General features: G+C 37.3%; 1 protein-coding gene and 1 long non-coding RNA gene across 5 annotated transcripts in view; one reads left to right on the top strand and one right to left on the bottom strand.

Annotated features, from left to right (window-relative positions):
- AFG2A (AAA ATPase AFG2A) overlaps positions 1 to 17,521 on the bottom strand; it is a 328,990-nt gene that overhangs the window by 300,614 nt on the left and 10,855 nt on the right. For all 4 annotated transcript variants that reach the window (XM_081544859.1, XM_081544858.1, XM_081544860.1 and 1 more), the window contains 5 exons: positions 16,345 to 16,989; positions 15,115 to 15,244; positions 14,789 to 14,845; positions 13,858 to 13,981; positions 11,353 to 11,608 (listed from right to left, as the gene is read on the bottom strand). In XM_081544859.1, coding sequence (XP_081400985.1) covers positions 11,353 to 11,608; positions 13,858 to 13,981; positions 14,789 to 14,845; positions 15,115 to 15,244; positions 16,345 to 16,989 — 1,212 coding nt within the window. The remainder of the gene's footprint in view (positions 1 to 11,352; positions 11,609 to 13,857; positions 13,982 to 14,788; positions 14,846 to 15,114; positions 15,245 to 16,344; positions 16,990 to 17,521) is intronic.
- On the top strand, positions 12,872 to 17,035 carry LOC145527248 (uncharacterized). Its single transcript, XR_014069588.1, has 4 exons — positions 12,872 to 13,063; positions 15,131 to 15,292; positions 15,874 to 16,276; positions 16,588 to 17,035. It is a non-coding gene; the product is annotated as an uncharacterized LOC145527248 (long non-coding RNA).

The raw sequence follows: 17,521 nt of genomic DNA, 5'->3' as shown, positions 1-17,521 counted from the left end.
CAGTCATCATCTAACTGCTGAGAACTCGCTGACCCACGTATCCAACCAAAACTCTCATCTCTAAAACCTGCAATTCAAAGTCCTGAAGCTAAGACAATGTGAAGAATAAAAAGTGATAGAAGGTGGAGGACAGAGTGGGCAGGAAGAAAAATATCTACAGTCCAGACAAGAGTAATCAAAATAGTTACGATGTTTAAAAAAATCTTTTAAAGCTGAAACTTTGAATAAATCTTGGAAAAGAGCTGACAGGATTTGATAAAGAGTAACAAAAAAATCAGTCAAGAATAACTCTTAGAAGTAACTTCCATTTAGAAAGACTGATTTTATTTTTGCCATTGTTTTAATTAGAAAGAAAACCTTTCCTCAAGTTTTCTACTTTTATAGCCTTGGCAAGGCAACTCAGAAAATTTTCCATTAGTGAAGTAAATGGTATATATCACTTAGAGCTTAACCAGAATTTAAACTACCACCTGTTTTCCTAAAACAAACCATTCAACTCCAGTCATTTCAAATGAACAGCAAACGTAATACTAAGATACCCAAATCACTGACCAAAAAAAATTCCACTTCTTATATAATATCCATAATATTTATGCAGTAGGAAAAATCCCATCACAAATATAACTATCACTATATTTCAGAATTATAAACCAGAGGGGAAAATTCATTGCAATATGAAATACTATACTGCATAATTACTGCTTATTTATCCAGCTATAGTAATAAGTAAAGATAGGCTCCCTTATAAAATGCTTTAATTAGAGTGACAATCGTGATTCATACATCAATTTTATTTTGTTGCTCTACCACAGCCTACAGTGGACTCACTTGTGAGATGAAGTGGGGAGGGGAGGGGAGAGACTGTGAGTCTGATTGTGTATGACAGGAGAGCTCTCACATTCAGCAAGAACGTCTGTCAGGAGGCACCTCTCCCCGCCCCCAAAAGCCATAACTAACTCTAGTCTGCATATTTGTATTGATGGGCAAGACTTTAACTGATCCAGATTCAGTAAAAATCAGTACTCTAGAAGACAATGGAATCTGCCATGTTTCCCTGAGATCTCTTGTACCAAAAATACTTCATAAAATCAAGAATACTGTCAAAATTCAAATAAACATCTACCAGAGAAGTGCATAAATACACACAAAACAATTTTTTTCCAAAAACAGAAAGTGACACCTACCAAGAGCCTCTATAAACCATGAACAGTGCTGTCACGCTGTATTTCTAAACCTTGTAAGAACTCTTTAGAAAAATGTTATCCCTATTTAGCAGGTGAGGAAACAGTTCAAGAGGTTAATGGCTTGCCCAATGACTCTCAGCTGATAGGAGGTAGTGTTAGTATTTGAAACTAGAGCTTACCACGGCTTTCCTTGAAGCCCCACTATTTATTTCCCTGCAATATATTTAAAAATACAGAATTTTTACAGCATCAATATTTTAATTCTAACTTAGAAAATTACATTGGCAGAATTTTAAAAAATGGTGGAAAATGTTAGAAAAAGAACCTTTCTTAAGAGTTGGACTGGATGGAGTAGATCCTCCATAAATTCCTATTAAAATAAGCTAGTGAAGGGTGGGAGGACTAACAGCTATAAATATCTCAGAACTCCGCTACAAGACAGATAAAATTTTCCATTTCAAAAAAAGTTATGTTATAGTAATTAGATGTAGTATTTTTACTAGACCTACGTAAGTGTGATAATGACAAAACCATTGTTTAAATAAGAGTTTTAGTTCTTCCTGTTCTGTGATGGTATCTTATCAAGGCCTAAGCATTTGGTATGAATATGTTGAAATGATGTGTAATCAACAAGGATGCTAAAGATAAATTCTTAGAGATGTGAAGCGAATGCTTCCTTCCACTGTAAACAAAATGACTGAGTCCATTTCTTGAAGAAATCAAGCTCTATTTATACTCACTCTCCTGAAATGGCACAGGCAGCCTTAGAAGGATAAGTTTATAATAAATCCCTGCATTTGGAAAACATTGTTGCTAAGCATCCTCTAACATTCAGCAGAGTTTATATAATTCATGTCTCTGCTGCATAATTAACATCTCATGTTTTCTAAAAAAGCATGGTGTGCTTATCTATGCTGTTAATTTAAAATATTATAAATTTTGAGGGAATTAATAAAAGGCTATGCAACTAATTAATTAGAAAGGCAGCCTAATCCCAGGACAGATACAAACATAGACATTAAATGTCAGGATGTGTCAGTGTTGAGCTTTTAAAACAGCTTGTCTGCTTGAGATAAAACATTTCAAAATGCAGCTGCTCTTTGCTTAAAAAGGTGAACTACAAAACATTAGGCTTTTGGACAAGTCACAACTTATCAAACCACACTCTAGCTCAAAAATTAATTATAAGGAAAACATTTGAAAATCAGTTTCACACCCAGCATTCAACATCAAACATTGTATCTGCTCAGATAAAACAAGATACAAGTGTTGAAAGCAACACTACAGTAGTATTTTCAACTTTCTTATTCATTACAGAGACAAAGTTAAAAAATATGGATAATATTCAGTAACACTAGAATAGAAGAGCAGAAAAGCTGAGAGTATACACACTGCAAAAGATGCAGTATCACTCTCACAAACTCTGGAACACACTGCAAACGTTCTGTCCTCTGGAAAACCATGCACAAACATATATACTACAAGGATTTTAACCTTTTGTATTAATAAACCACAAATAATAACCTTATGATTACCAAAGCAATCAGGAACATAGTTCACTTCAGTTTTATTAAGTTCTGAATCACTTCAATGTATGCAATGACTAGATACCCATGCACCACTTTTGTTAAAAAGGGCAGAGTTTCCCCAACTAAGAGGAGGTTCAGAAAAAAGGAAAACCATCAGGCAGCCAACACACAAAAAGCTCAAAGAACATATATGTCCACAAGGCATAAACAAGAAGATATTCTAGGAAAACCACGTCTATATTCTTCTTTGTATTCTTCATTGTTAATCCTCAATTATTTCCTTAATCGTGACTTTCTAGCTTTCAGAATTATTTTCATTTTACCTATTACTTTAAATTAATTTGTATTGGAGTATAGCTGCTTTACAATGTTTTAGTTTCTGCTGTTGGAGAAGACTCTTGAGAGTCCCTTGGACTGCAAGGAGATCCAACCAGTCCATCCTAAAGGAGATCAGTCCTGGGTGTTCATTGGAAGGACTGATGTTGAAGCTGAAACTCCAATACTTTGGCCACCTCATGCAAAGAGTTGACTCATTGGAAAAGACCCTAATGCTGGGAAGGATTGGGGGCAGGAGGAGAAGGGGGTGACAGAGGATGAGATGGCTGGATGGCATCACCAACACAATAGACATGGGTTTGGGTAAACTCCGGGAGCTGGTGATGGACAGGGAGGCCTGGCGTGCTGCGATTCATGGGGTCACAAAGAGTCGGACACGACTGAGCAACTGAACTGAACTGTAGAACAAAGTGAATCAGCTATATGTATACATATATCCCCTCTTTTTTGTTATTTCCTTCCCATTTAGATCACTGAAGAGAATTCAGGAGAGTTCCCTGTGCTATGAAGTAGGTTCTCATTAGTTACCTGCTTTACACATAGTAGTCTATACATGTCAATCTCAATTTTCCAATTCATTCCATCCCCTCTTCCCTCTTGTTATCCACACATTTGTTTCTCTACATCTGTGTCTCTATTTCTGCTTTGAAGATAAGTGCATCTGTATCACTGTTCTAGACTCCACATATAAATGATATTACAGGATATTTGACTTTCTCTTTCGGACTGACTTCATTCTATATGACAGGCTCTAGGTCCATCTACATCTCCACAAATGGCACAGTTTCATTCCTTTTTACGGCTCAGTAATATTCCATTGTATATATGTACTGTATCTTTTGACCCATTCTCTTTTGATGGACTTCTGGCTGTTTTCATGTCCTGGCTATTGTAAATAGTGCTGCAATGAACATTAGGATGCATGTATCTTTTGAATTATGGTTTTCTCTAGGTATATACCCAGGAATATAGATCAATGGAACAGGATAGAAACCCAGAGATAAACAGGCGCACCTATGGTCACCTAATCTATGCTAAAGAAGGCAAGAATACACAATGAAGAAAAAGATAGTCTCTTCTACAAGTGGTGCTGGAAAAGCTGATCAGCTACATGTAAAAGAATGAAATTAGAACACTCTCAAACACCATATACAAAAATAAAGTCAAAACAGATTAAAACCTAAATGTAAGGCCAGACACTACAAAATGCTTAGAGGAAAACACAGGTAGAACACGCTGTGACATAAATAGCAGCAAGATCTTTTTTGACTTACCTCCTAGAGTAAAAAAATAAATAAAAACAAAAATAAACATAACCTAATTAAAAGCAAAGGAAACCATAAACAAGACAAAAACAACTCTCAAATGAGAGAAAATATTTGCAGATGAAGCAACTGACAAGAGATTAATCTCCAAAATATACAAATAGCTTATGCAATTCAGTATCAAAAAACCAAAAACCCAATCAAAAAATGGGTCAAAGACCTAAATAGACATTTCTCCAAAGACATAGAGACGGCTCAACACCACTAATTATTAGAGAAACGCAAATCAAAACTACAACGAGGTACCACCTCACACTGGTCAGAGTGGCCATCACCAAAAAATCTATGAACAGAATTATTTTTCACTTTAAAGTTTTATTCAGAACCATTATACACACCTGCAAGACAAACCTGGACACTCATCTTCTAAAAGAAATGACACAGTGGTTCAGGACAGTAGATCACTATCATGAAAAAACTCGAGGAAGAAACTCAACACTATCAGTGAAAGAGTCAGAATTATATAACCTAAACTTAATGCAGTTATCTAAATCAGTTACAGAGGAACTTCAAAAATCAGAGAGATGGGTGGCATTGATCAGCGGTTCTCAAAGTATAGCCCTTGGGATAGCAGCACTGGTATCAGCTGTAACCTGAGAGAAATGCAAATTCTTGTACCTGACTTGGACCTATTAAACCAGTATCATGCGGCCCAGGTTTATGTCCTAATAAGCTCTACAACTAATTCTCATATACAAGTTTAACACAGGAGAAACACTGGCCTAAGTTAATAATACAAATTCTTGTTCATAAGCAAGTACAAGACTGGCTACTTCAAATCACTTGGGAAACATTACAAATACTGATTCCAGTTCCCCACTTCCTTTATTCAATCAAGTATGGAAAGGGAGCATGTATGTCAACCTAAGGCATGATGAAGTTTAAGCAACAATGACCTATGTCAATGGCTCTCAAAGTGTGGTCCCCAGACTGACAGCATCATCAGCAGCTGAAACACGTTAGGAATTCACAGGCACAAGCCCAGACCTACTGAATCCAAAATTCTGGGAAAAGTGCACAGCCAACCATCTTAGTAAACTGTAGTTTACTAAATTCTTCAAGTGATTCTGATGCATGATGGAGTTTGAGAACCTCAACTCCAAGTGATCTGTCTGGAATTGAGATTATGTGAAATGAATCTGAATTCTGCTGAAGAGAATACATAATAGGGGAAGAATTAACTTGTTTACTGATGAATACATCTCCTGGAGCTGGATTTTTCTGTCCTCATGAATTTGTAGGTTAAGGTGTCTTACTTCCTACACATGCCAGTGGGAATTCTCAAGCTGTCCACTTAAAAACCCAACTGGTGAACAATGAAAATACCTCCTAAAAAGCACTGGTTTTAACCAAGATGTAGTTAAATCCAGTCAGAACTATACCTGAGAAATCTTGTCAGTGGGAAACCCAAAATTGACTGGAACTGTACAAAAAATAGCAGTAGCTATTTAAGGGGGCTTCCCTGGTGGCACAGCGGTAAAGAATCCATCTGCCAATTCAGGAGACACCAGAGACGCAGGTTCGATCCCTGGGTCGGGAAGATATCCTGGAGGAGGAAATGGCAACGCACTCCAGTATCCTTGCCTGGAAAATCCCATGGACAGAGGAGCCTGGAGAACTACAGTCCACAGGGCTGCAAGAGTCAGACACGACTGAGCACACATTTAAGGCACCACAGGACACTACCTTGTCTGTTTACTGCTACCTATGATGGTAGCAATAATCACCTGGAGTTGTTCCTTTAGCACAGAGCAGGGATTTTTGAAGGCACCAGAGGATAAGAACAGATGAAACTCACCAAGAGTTTAAAGACAAAACTGAACTCAATTCTGAGATTAATAAATGTTTTTATTATTCTACCCAGAGGAGTAGGGGCTTCCCTCATAGCTCAGCTGGTAAAGAATCCATCTGCAATGCAGGAGACCCCAATTTGATTCCTGGGTTGGGAAGATCCCCTGGAGAAGGGGCAGGCTAGCCACTCCAGTATTTATGGGCTTCCCTGGTGGCTCAGCTGGTAAAGAATCCACCTGCAATGCAGGAGACCTCAATTTGATTCCTGGGTTGGAAAGATCCCCTGGAGAAGGGATAGGCTACTCACACTCCAGGATCCATGGGGTTCCCTGGTGGCTCAGCTGACAAAGACTCCGCCTGCAATGCAGGAGACCTAGATTCGATCCCTGGGTTGGGACGATTCCCTGGAGAAGGGAACAGCTACCCACTCCAGTATTCTGGCCTGGAGAATTTCATAGACTGTATAGTCCATGGGGTCGCAAAGAGTCAGACATGACTGAGAGACTTCCACAAGAGGTGTAGAGCGGTAACTATGTCTCATTATGTCTCCTGGTTTTCACATACATTTCCCAAATACTTATTGAGCATCTATTTTGTACTGCTACTGCTACTGCTAAGTCGCTTCAGTCGTGTCCGACTCTGTGCGACCCCATAGACGGCAGCACACCAGGCTCCCGTGTCCCTAGGATTCTTCAGGCAAGAACACTGGAGTGGGTTGCCATTTCCTTCTCCAATGCATGAAAGTGAAAAGTGAAAGTGAAGTCGCTCAGTCGTGTCTGACTCTTAGCAACCCCATGGACTGAAGCCTACCAGGCTCCATCCATGGGATTTTCCAGGCAAGAGTACTGGAGTGGGGTGCCATTGCCTTCTCCGCAATTTTGTACTAGAAATCATTAATATTGCCTCTAAATATTAAGATTTTACCATGATTCTTTTTGTAAAATATTATGATTCTAACTTTGTAATTCTAAGCTCAATGTAGTAATTGTGACTGCTTCTACCTGTCCAAGGACACTTACTATATTAAAAAAAAAAGAGGGCCACCAGTTCAAACTTTTCTAGGCAGTCATTTAAAAAGACTAAGAGCCATTCAATTTTTATCCTAATAACTTCTCTAAATTTTTATTTACTTAGGAGGAAACATTAAGTGTTCAATCCTTTTTACTCAGAACCAGGAGAATACGTAATCAAATTTACTATACAGCTGAGTTTTTTCTTCCTATGCTCAATGCACATATTAGGGATGCCCTTGCAAGTTCTAATAAGTGAGATATGCCCATCCTATAGCATTTGGAGCATAATTCTACTATTTTTAATGCATACAGAGTTTGAGTTGTTTTAGCTTTCCTTCTGAGTCACACTATTAACCAAATGTATAATTTACTCAAATCCTTACTCAGAAACTATAAAACTGTTTCAATGAGAAAATGCAGTTGACTTCACAATCTGTATTAGTCTGGTTTGTAGCATTATTTCTAAGGACAGTGTAGGAGAAATTCCTGACTAACCACTTAAGTTTAATTCAAGCAAACAAGTATAAATGAGATGACAATGAAGCATGGAAAGGCCAGGTATATGCAAGTAGCTAAGGAGGTCAGGCCAGGTTTAGTGTGTAACTTGGGTATTTCCATGTTATTACCCATTTATTACCCAAACTTATTTTCAAGTTCATTCTACGCTTCCTATCTTTCCTCCCTCCCTCTCTTTTTTCCATTTCTTTCTTTTTCTCCCTTATATCTGGGGGATGTCATATTTACAAGTGTACTTAGATATCATCTACCATAACCCCGTTAATTTACAAATGGAAAAAACTAAGGTTCAGATAAGGTAAAGAACTTGCCCAAGACCACAAGCCTGATCTTAAAGGTATTTTCTACTAAAAATCCATTTTCTACTATAACTCCCCACCCCGCCGCCTCTTTAGGAATATCCCTTGCAAAAACTTCTAGCACACTGTTCTTAAGCTTTATTCTCTACAGAAAATTAGAGAACAACACTATGTAATACAACACAGGCTAATATTTAAGACAGTGTACAGAAAACTACATTATTTTCCCTACTGGACATTTCAGTTCTGAGACTAAATCATTTTTAAAATTACCTTCTCAAAATCTGATTCATTGCTAGATTAGGGGAAACAGAAGATAAGTTTAAATACCTGATGGTTTGAAATCATTAAGTCACAGTAACAGCAGTTAAGATTTATTTACTGCTTGTATATGCCACATACATACATCCTTTTTGTGTGTACATATCTTCAAATAAGAGTTCTCCCTCTACCCTACCTTCTGACGCTTTCACAACTTTTTCAATTAAATGTAACACAGCAGTAGAAATTAAGTTTTCTTGCCATTTTCCTAAAGTTCTTGGGTGGCAGGGGCGCGCGGGGGGGGGGGTGTGTGTGTGTTTCTATTTATATCTAGTATGTGAGTAGAAAGTAGATGATCCTATTTATATCTGGTATGTGAGTTACAATATCACTTTTCCCCTGAAAGTCGAAGGATACAACTTAACCTCTAGACTATATTTACCTGTGAAAAGATATGGGGGCTATTTTCTACTTTATATGTTGATCCTACTCTTAGTTTCACACACTAAAATTAAATCAAAAAACATTATACCACTTTGATAAATATCTGTTTTATGATTTAACTTTGATTAACAGCACGGATTGGGAGTAAGATGACAATGAGTTTAAATTCTAGCTCTGCCACCTACTAGCAGTGAGATCTCTTTTTGAGTCTCTCTGATACTTATATCTCAGGGTTGCTGTGAGAAACTGATGAAAGAATCTTCCCTTTCCTACTTTCCCATACCCTCATTCTGACTGTACAACTTTTACTTTTTCTTTCAGGTTATTCTTAGATGTCGGCACTTTTTCTATATAACCAAAGAATCGCCTTTCTCCATAGGAGAAGTCACTACATTTTCTCTAGTTTTAAGTATGCATCTCACTGTATTGTTGTTGTTGTTTAGTCACTAAGTTGTGTCTGACTCTGCAACCCCCTGGACTGCAACCCACCAGGCTTCTCTGTCCATGGCAAGAATAGTGGAGCAGATTGCCATTTCCCTTTCCAGGGGATCTACTAGACCCAGGGATCCAACCCACATCTCTAGCATTGGCAGGAGGATTCTCTACTGCTGAGCCACCAGGGAAGCTCTATCTCACTGTATAGTTCTTTACAGATCTTTTTCCTTCATCAGATTGTATGTTTCTAGACAGCATGAATCCCAGAACCTTCTAGAATACATGAAATCTATTAAAAAGTTGAAAAAGGATGCTGAAGATGCTGAAGAATGACTCCTTGCCTAGATAAGCAAGTACAAAGTAATGCCTCAAGAGTAATCCAGACTCTTCATTGCCACCTAATGGAATGAAGGAAGCAAAGTAAACCACTGATATTTCTGCTTCTTGATCAGCAGGGAATTCATTTCCATGACCAAACCCATCAACGTCATGAAGAACAAGAAACTAGGCAGAAAGGGACTCCGTCCTAGACCATAAAGTACCACAAGAATGTTCATATTTGCCTTGTCATCTGCATAACCTATAGTCCTCCCTAGTTGTGCGTCTTCTAAAATGGAAACTGTGGAAATGACCAAATAGAATGAATTAAAACTTATTTTTTCTACAAAGAATAAGATATCCAAATTATCTCTTCCAAATATCTTTTCTGTTCTTCCTTCTCGAAACTGTTTCCCTGCACACCTACGTCAGATTAGAAAGATCAAATGACTAATAAGAGTCTAGAACCTAGTAAATTTTATTAACTATGAATCAAAGCTTTGCAAATAAAAGTTACCATATTTCTGTACTAAAACTGTAAAAAAAAACCACTAAATTCCCAATTCAAGAATTCAATTTCTTTCATGACCTACAAGGGTTAAACTTTATTTAAAGCACCTTATGAAGTGGTGTTGGAGAAGACTTTTGAGAGTCCCTTGGACTGCAAAGAGATCCAATCAATCCATCCTAAAAGAGATCAATCCTGGGTGCTCATTGGAAGGACTGATGTTGAAGCTGAAACTCCAATACTTTGGCCACCTCATGCGAAGAGTTGACTCATTGGAAAAGACCCTAATGCTGGGTAGGATTGGGGGCAGGAGGAGAAGGGGACGACAGAGGATGAGATGGTTGGATGGCATCACCGACTCGATGGACATGGGTTTGGGTAGACTCCAGGAGTTGGTGATGGACAGAGAGGGCTGGCGTGCTGCAATTCATGGGGTAGCAAAGAGTCGGACACAACTGAGCTGAACTGAACTGATGAAGATACTGGATAGGTCACAAACTGGAACAGAATGCCACAAATGAAAAAAAGATTCCTCCAAAATATAAAAGGACTTAGAAACATATGCCCATATTAGAGGAAAAAATAAACTTAAGGAACCTAAGATTACTGGCAAACTAGAAATGTTATGAGGTATACGCCCAGTCTTAGAATCTTAGAAGAAAGACATCTTTTCTAGGAAAGATGCATTTCTAGAAATAAATACTCTCAGAACAACAACAACAAAAGATTATTCAACATTTTTCAATAAAGTCTTACCTGCCTGAGCAAATACTTTAATAGGTTATAAAAACTGCTCTGATTACATTTTCCATGGCTAAAATTACCCTGGAAAAAAAAAGTCTTAAGAGCTTCCAAAGCAACTACAGTTATGCCGTGGTTAAAGTCAGAGTCAACTGATTAATAACAGCCTTTATACATTTTCAAACTGAAACATCACTGTCACATTATTTTGAGGCATAGAATTCTCAGGTTTCACTAAGTACTTTTTTAGCACTTCAACAAATACAAAGATGCCCTGTAAGAAAAATTTTCATTCTCCAGCAAGCACTTCTCCCTATTTTCTAATAGGACAATATCAGTAAACACTTTCACCATTAATGCCGCCATTAATGCATCGAGTTACGTGTGTGTGTGTCTGTGTGTATCTGTGTACTTAGGAAGAAGGATACACACTGTAACAGTGGTTATTTTTAGGAAGAAGGATTAAGAGTGATTTTTTTTTTTTTTACAGTTTTCTGAATTATCTGGATTTTTTAAAACATATATATTTTTACGATTAGAAAAAAATTAGCTGCTTCCAATAGGAAAGTAATGAGATATAAATTATCAGCTTGTAAATAAACCAGAGTTATTAAATCCATCAGTACAGACTCACTATAGCAATCACTCTCACCTGCTTCATTACACAAGGCTTTCAAGTCTGCTCCAACATATCCATGAGCACTATTCGCCAGCTGTAGCAGCTCAGCTTCTGTGAGTAAATGGGGTACCCTTCGCAGCAGTTTCTGGAGGATATCCAGCCTGTCTTGAGCATTTGGAACTCCAATCTCAATCTCTTTATCAAACCGTCCGGGTCTTCGGAGTGCAGCATCCAAAGCATGAGGGCGATTTGTGGCCCCAAGGACCAACACCTGTCCCTCACTTCCTTCCTAACAAAATAAAAATATATTACATATTCTGAAATTTTAAAAAAAAATGTACTTGGTATATAGACAAGGATAGATCTAACTGTTCACACTGCTAAGTCCTATCCCTTTTTTCTCAAATTTCATCATTCATCCCACATTTCTCAAAGCTCAGTCTAAATACCACTTCAGTTAGAAAGTTTCCAATACTTAACTCTCCATCTATTGTAAGTGACGTCTCTCCCAGTTCTGGTATCTTAACTACACAATTCTCATGACTAACAATCTATATAACATTTACACCCTATACCATATAGTTTTGTTTAACTGTTTTAAGTCGTTCTTTTCCCCCACTTGAAATTAAGATTATGACTCACAGTCATTAAAATTATGACCTACACGTGCTTCAAACAGAATAAGGCTCTATTACACAGTTGTCTACGAAATCTTCATACATATGGACTGTTTCTTTTTTGTTTTGATAAATCTTCAAATTCCTGAAACACACACACAATATAACCAATACCGAAGTATCAGATACCCTTGAATACATATAGATTTTTACCCTGAGGATAAAATTTGGAACAATATGATCACAATAAGCCATTCGTAAAAATTATCCAACATTCTATTCAGATGACCTAAATGCAATCTCACAGAGACAAGCTTAACTGAAATGTAATTTGAAATAAGAAAACTTAAACCTAATCAATTAAACTGGATGTGCCAACAGAAAATGCATGGACTACAATGAATCTATGAATTATGACTTTAGAAGACAAAAATACAGGCCCTTAAACATTTTCAGGCCAAAACATTAGTGTCACATGCTTGCTCCCAGTCCTGCCCGAAGGCAAGAACATCAGTTCACAACAGGCCTACCTCAGTGGCAGAGAGATGGCAATGACATAGTAATTAAGATCCTCCAACACAGAGCCTTCTATCAGATTTCTACTCACCAAAATCTACTAATTGTAATACAGCTCTCCACATGTATTTTTAAGGATGAAAAGAGAGTTGTTTATAAACAAAGCATTTGGTCAGCTTAACAACTGTACTTATTATAAATGGACAAACTGGTGTCCCACTTTATGTATCAGTCTCTTGAGAGTACTGTTATTATGGACCTATCCTCAGAGCCCCACTAATAAACTCTTCAATAAACTAACAACACTGACTCCTCCAGCTCTGTAGTGTGCGCGTGCTGTGTGTTCAGTTGTGTCTGACTCTTTGTGACCTCATGGACTGCAGCCTGCCAGGCTCCTCTATCCACAGGATTTTTCTTCTGTGTCTCTTGTATTGCAGGCAGATTCATAACCTACTGAGCCATTGCGGAAGCCTCCCAAGCTCTGTAAGCTGAGGTCCAAACCTGGGACATTATAACCACACCCAGGTACTTAAGACTGAGAACCAAGTGGTCATCCAGACTGCCGTAGGCAGCAGCCCTTCTCTTAGGTTACTCTTGAAATTGTAGCACAGGTAAGCAAATAACAGAAATAATAACCATAAGTTTGTTATTTTCATATGTTCAGTTTCTACCAATAGGCAGTAAAACCAAAAGGCTTCAACTCTCTAGTTTTTTAATGTGCAAAAAAAGGACGTGGGACTCCATGATTTCTAAAATTTCTTTAGGCTCTAACATATTAAGATTCTAAAAACTGAGTTATTTACAATCTTGGGTGAGAAGTGTATTCTTCTGATAAATGCCTGCCAAGAGTCTGAATCTTTCTTCATTCCTCTTCCTTATCAGTACCCTTATTAATATAAGATTGCATGCACTATATACAAAGAATTTGGTAACATGAGTATACTTTTTTTTAAATGTTGTACAACACATTTCCCATGATTCTCACTTTGTCCTTTCACTTGCAAAACTTAAAGCTCTCCCACCAAACTAATTTTTACAAGAGTTATATGAGACTTACTCATGAAATTTCTTAGTAAATTCCCCTTAAGTTTAACTGCTAAGTTTTCCTTACTGATTTTTACTTCAGGTTTTTAGATTAATACCATTTATTAGAAAAAGAAATTTATCAATGTAAGTAACTTTATATGCTAGAAAAACACCAGGTTATACTGTCCTTGCTGTTACTAAGAAATCACTGGAGAAAATTATTTTATGGCTCTTAGTCCTCTAGTTCTTAGAGCTAATATTTTTTCCTTTATCCTAGAGATCCCAAAAAAACTCAGATATACTTGAGTTTTTGCTACTACATCCATATTATTAAGAAAATAACCCCTACTAAAGAAATCAATACTGGTGCTATACTTACTGAACCAATACCATCCATCAGTGTTAAGAGTGAAGCTACAACTCTTTTTTCCACTTCATTCTGAGTCCCTTCTCTTTTAGGGCAAAGTGCATCCAGCTCATCAATAAAAATAATTGATGGGTGCCTAAAAATAAACAAGTAAAATCAACTCTCTAGTATACATTTAGTTTTTAAATTTGATATGTTTCATTTCAATTAAAAAATTGACATTGTTTTGATTGAAACACAAATGCATCAAATTTAGAATTTAATTAGTATCAAAGACAAAAGCAATAGAATGTGAAGCTGAAAGATCTTAGATTAATTATTGCCTCAATTATTAAGTCACCAATATCACATGCTAGTAGACCTGCCCTCAATAAAAAGCAGAATACTGAGAACCCATATGGCTCATGAGATGAGAGTGAATGCTCAGATAGAGCTTGCCCACTAAGGCCCCCTAAAGTGCTATCTCTTGATCAATTCAGAAACTGAGGCCAGTGAAGCTATTCCTTGGAGCTGATTTAAAGTCCAAGGGACAGAAAGTAAGAAATGTTCTTTATTATTCATTCTTTATTTGTTTAAATGTTCTTTATTATTAACTATAGCCACCATGTTATAGATTACATCTCCATGATTTATAACTGAAAGTTTGTACCTTTTTCTATTACATTATGTAATTTAGTAACTTATTTATCTAAAACAATATTTCTAAGGATCGTTTCTAAAACAAAATTAGATAAAACTGGATTAGAACCTCATTAAATTTACAATCTACTTCCAGTGCTATAACTATATTTTTGTTTTATTCTTTCATGTTTCATATAAAGTGCTACTATCTCTACCATCATTAATATAGCTTTGACTATATCCAAAAGTGCTACTATCTCTTTCATTAATATAGCCTCGACTATATCCAAAAAAATTCCAAATATCCAAAAATCAAGAATACCGCAGAGTGGCTTCAGCAAATATCTGACGTAATCTTGCTTCCGTCTCCCCATAGAATCTGTAAGAAATAAATTACGTTTAAGGACCAACTCTTATCATTTTTAAAGCTCTCCCTATAAAAGTTCATCTGACTTCAAATATTTTCAGAATACTTAAAACTACTTTCAAAAATTATTTTTTAAACTTAAATTTTATACACATTAAAAGCAAATTTAACATTTCAGTATGTGAAACATCCAGACAGAATACTATGTAGCCATTTTTTAATAACTACGTTTAAGAAGTATATCTAATAATATTGTTTATTCTATTAAATTATGCACCTACTTGCTTATAATTTCAGGGCCATTAATTACAGAAACATAGGCACCAACTTCATTAGCAACAGCCTTGGCAATCATTGTCTTTCCAGTACCCGGAGGGCCATAGAGTAACACTCCTCTAGGGGGAGGAATTCCTAGAAGCAGCAGCAGAGAACACTGGATTCAGCATTAGTAGATTTATGGTAAGCATTGTCACACGACTTCAAACACGAGTTATAAAATAAATTTATGTGCATCAAAACTAAAGTAAGAGTCAGAACCTTTTCCCCCCAGACATGCCAACTAGCCTAAACACTCATCTCTGACTTTTTCTTTCTGTGTAGACCCAACCAGGCCAGGCTGGTTAGTAAAAAACTGGTTCGACCCCCACACTATTGTCATGCCCCAATCCACACAGCATTTAATGACCAGAAAACAAAACCCAAACAAGGACATCCAAAAGAAGCCACCAATCCCAGTTTCCACCCAACTAGTCATCTCAGAGAATATAAGCATTACCAGCAAAATGTCAATTCAAGGGTTCATTTGATACATATAAATATTCATTAAAGAGGAAAAAGCAAAAAAGCGGAGTAAGACATGGTATGCACCACATATATGCAGAGGATCTGGGCAGTAACCATTCAGAAGCCCTGAGTTTTCTAAAAGTCAAGTCACTCCCTGCACTTGTTTCAACACAAAGAGATCTGCATTCAGCGACACTGCCTAACAAAGAAGTTTTATCCAAACTATTTAATGTTTGGTTTATTTTTTGTCATTACAGCTAATCTAGCATGGTACTTATTCCAGATCCAATACAAACAACTGTGGAAGTATGCAGTTAAAACAGACAAGACTACAACTGACTCACATTATACCCTAAAGCAGCAGTCCCCAACCTTTTTAGAACCAGGAACTAGTTTTGCGGAAAATAATTTCTCCACAGACCAGGGGTGCAGGTGTAGGGGAGAAGATTTGGATGGTTTAGGGATTATTCAAGTGTTTTACATTTACCGTGCACTTTATTTCTATGATTATTACATCAGCTTCACATCAGAGCATTAGGCATTAGATCCCGAGTGTAGAAAAAGGCTCAATTAAAAGGCATTTCCCAAAGCAACTTGCAACTCCTACCACACCTCCCACTCAGGAAAGAAAAACAGGAAGAGAAGGTGAACAATTATTAGGTAAGTGCAATGAGCTAACTGCTTTCTAGTTTAACATTTCTGAGTATTATACACCGAAAAAATCATACCATAACTCTTGAAAAGCTCAGGCTGTTTGAGAGGTAATTCAATAATTTCTCTAATTTCTTTCAGCTGACTATTTAAGCCACCTATCATGTCATAAGTTACTTTTAATTGGTTGGCTTGATCTTTTGAATTTGTACGGTTCTTTGTAAAATTGACTCTTGTCTTTGAAGAAATAAAATAAAAGGTATCGGTGTTGCTCTGCGCGCCCACGCTGGGTGACGTTAGCAATCTCTCTTCATCGACAGGTTGCTTACTTCCTTCCCTGGCAGACTCAAAACTACATGCAAGCCCTGTGACTTCCTCTAGTCCAAGTCCACTGCCATTCCCAGGACTCTGTGTACCATCTGACGAAATGCCACCAGCTTTATTCATCATTCTGTCATCTACTGGTTTGTAAGGAGTACTACTTGATGCTGGCCGTCGGGGCACTTCCAGATCTAACTGGCTTAGCTGTAAGGATATATCCAGGGTGCTGGGATCTCTGCTGGACAGCTCAGAGGCCATTCCCCGGGCAGCAGTGTCAGAGTCATTCTGAGTCCTTCTCAACATTGTGCCATCTGCCCCTTTTACTCGCAACACTTGCAGCTTGCATGGTCGTCCATAGAATGTACAATACAGAAAGTTGCCTGGTAAAACAACCTTGCCATCTGGAAAACAATTTATTAAATAAATGTCAGCACAATTTTTCACTCATTTAAAGTTTGAATAGCAATTTAATCTATTAACATAATTATGCCTGAAAAGACTAAATCAAAGATAGAACATAAAATAATTGTTAAGAAAAACAGAGGACCTAAAATTCCTCCCCTAAGATACAGCACTATTTGGAGACAGAAGAAGGAAAAGATGATTCTCTGAAATCCTCTATACTCAAAACACGTATGATTCTATCAACTATATCCCCATATGGCCAGGCACTCCATGTTCAACAGTGAGCCAACCTAAAATGGCACACCTAAACCAACACTCCAACATTCCTCACTGAAAAGAACAGAGCTCAAGGGTTAAAAGTTTCAGTTCTACCACCAACTATTCACAGGTTAAGTCATACATTCTCTTCACGTCTCAACTATCAGTCAATTACACGGCAGTTGAGGTTAATGCTGGGGGGTGGGCGGGGGGAAGGAGAGAGAGACTACATCCCTATCTTAAAAGGACATTAATTCATTGGAAAGAATA

The sequence above is a fragment of the Giraffa tippelskirchi genome, chromosome 11, assembly GCF_054371585.1.
Source record: "Giraffa tippelskirchi isolate mGirTip1 chromosome 11, T2T-mGirTip1v1.2.pri, whole genome shotgun sequence".
Taxonomy (NCBI): Eukaryota; Metazoa; Chordata; class Mammalia; order Artiodactyla; family Giraffidae; genus Giraffa; species Giraffa tippelskirchi.
The sequence above is the reverse complement of the archived record's forward strand: the minus strand, read 5'-3'. Positions and strand labels throughout refer to the sequence as shown.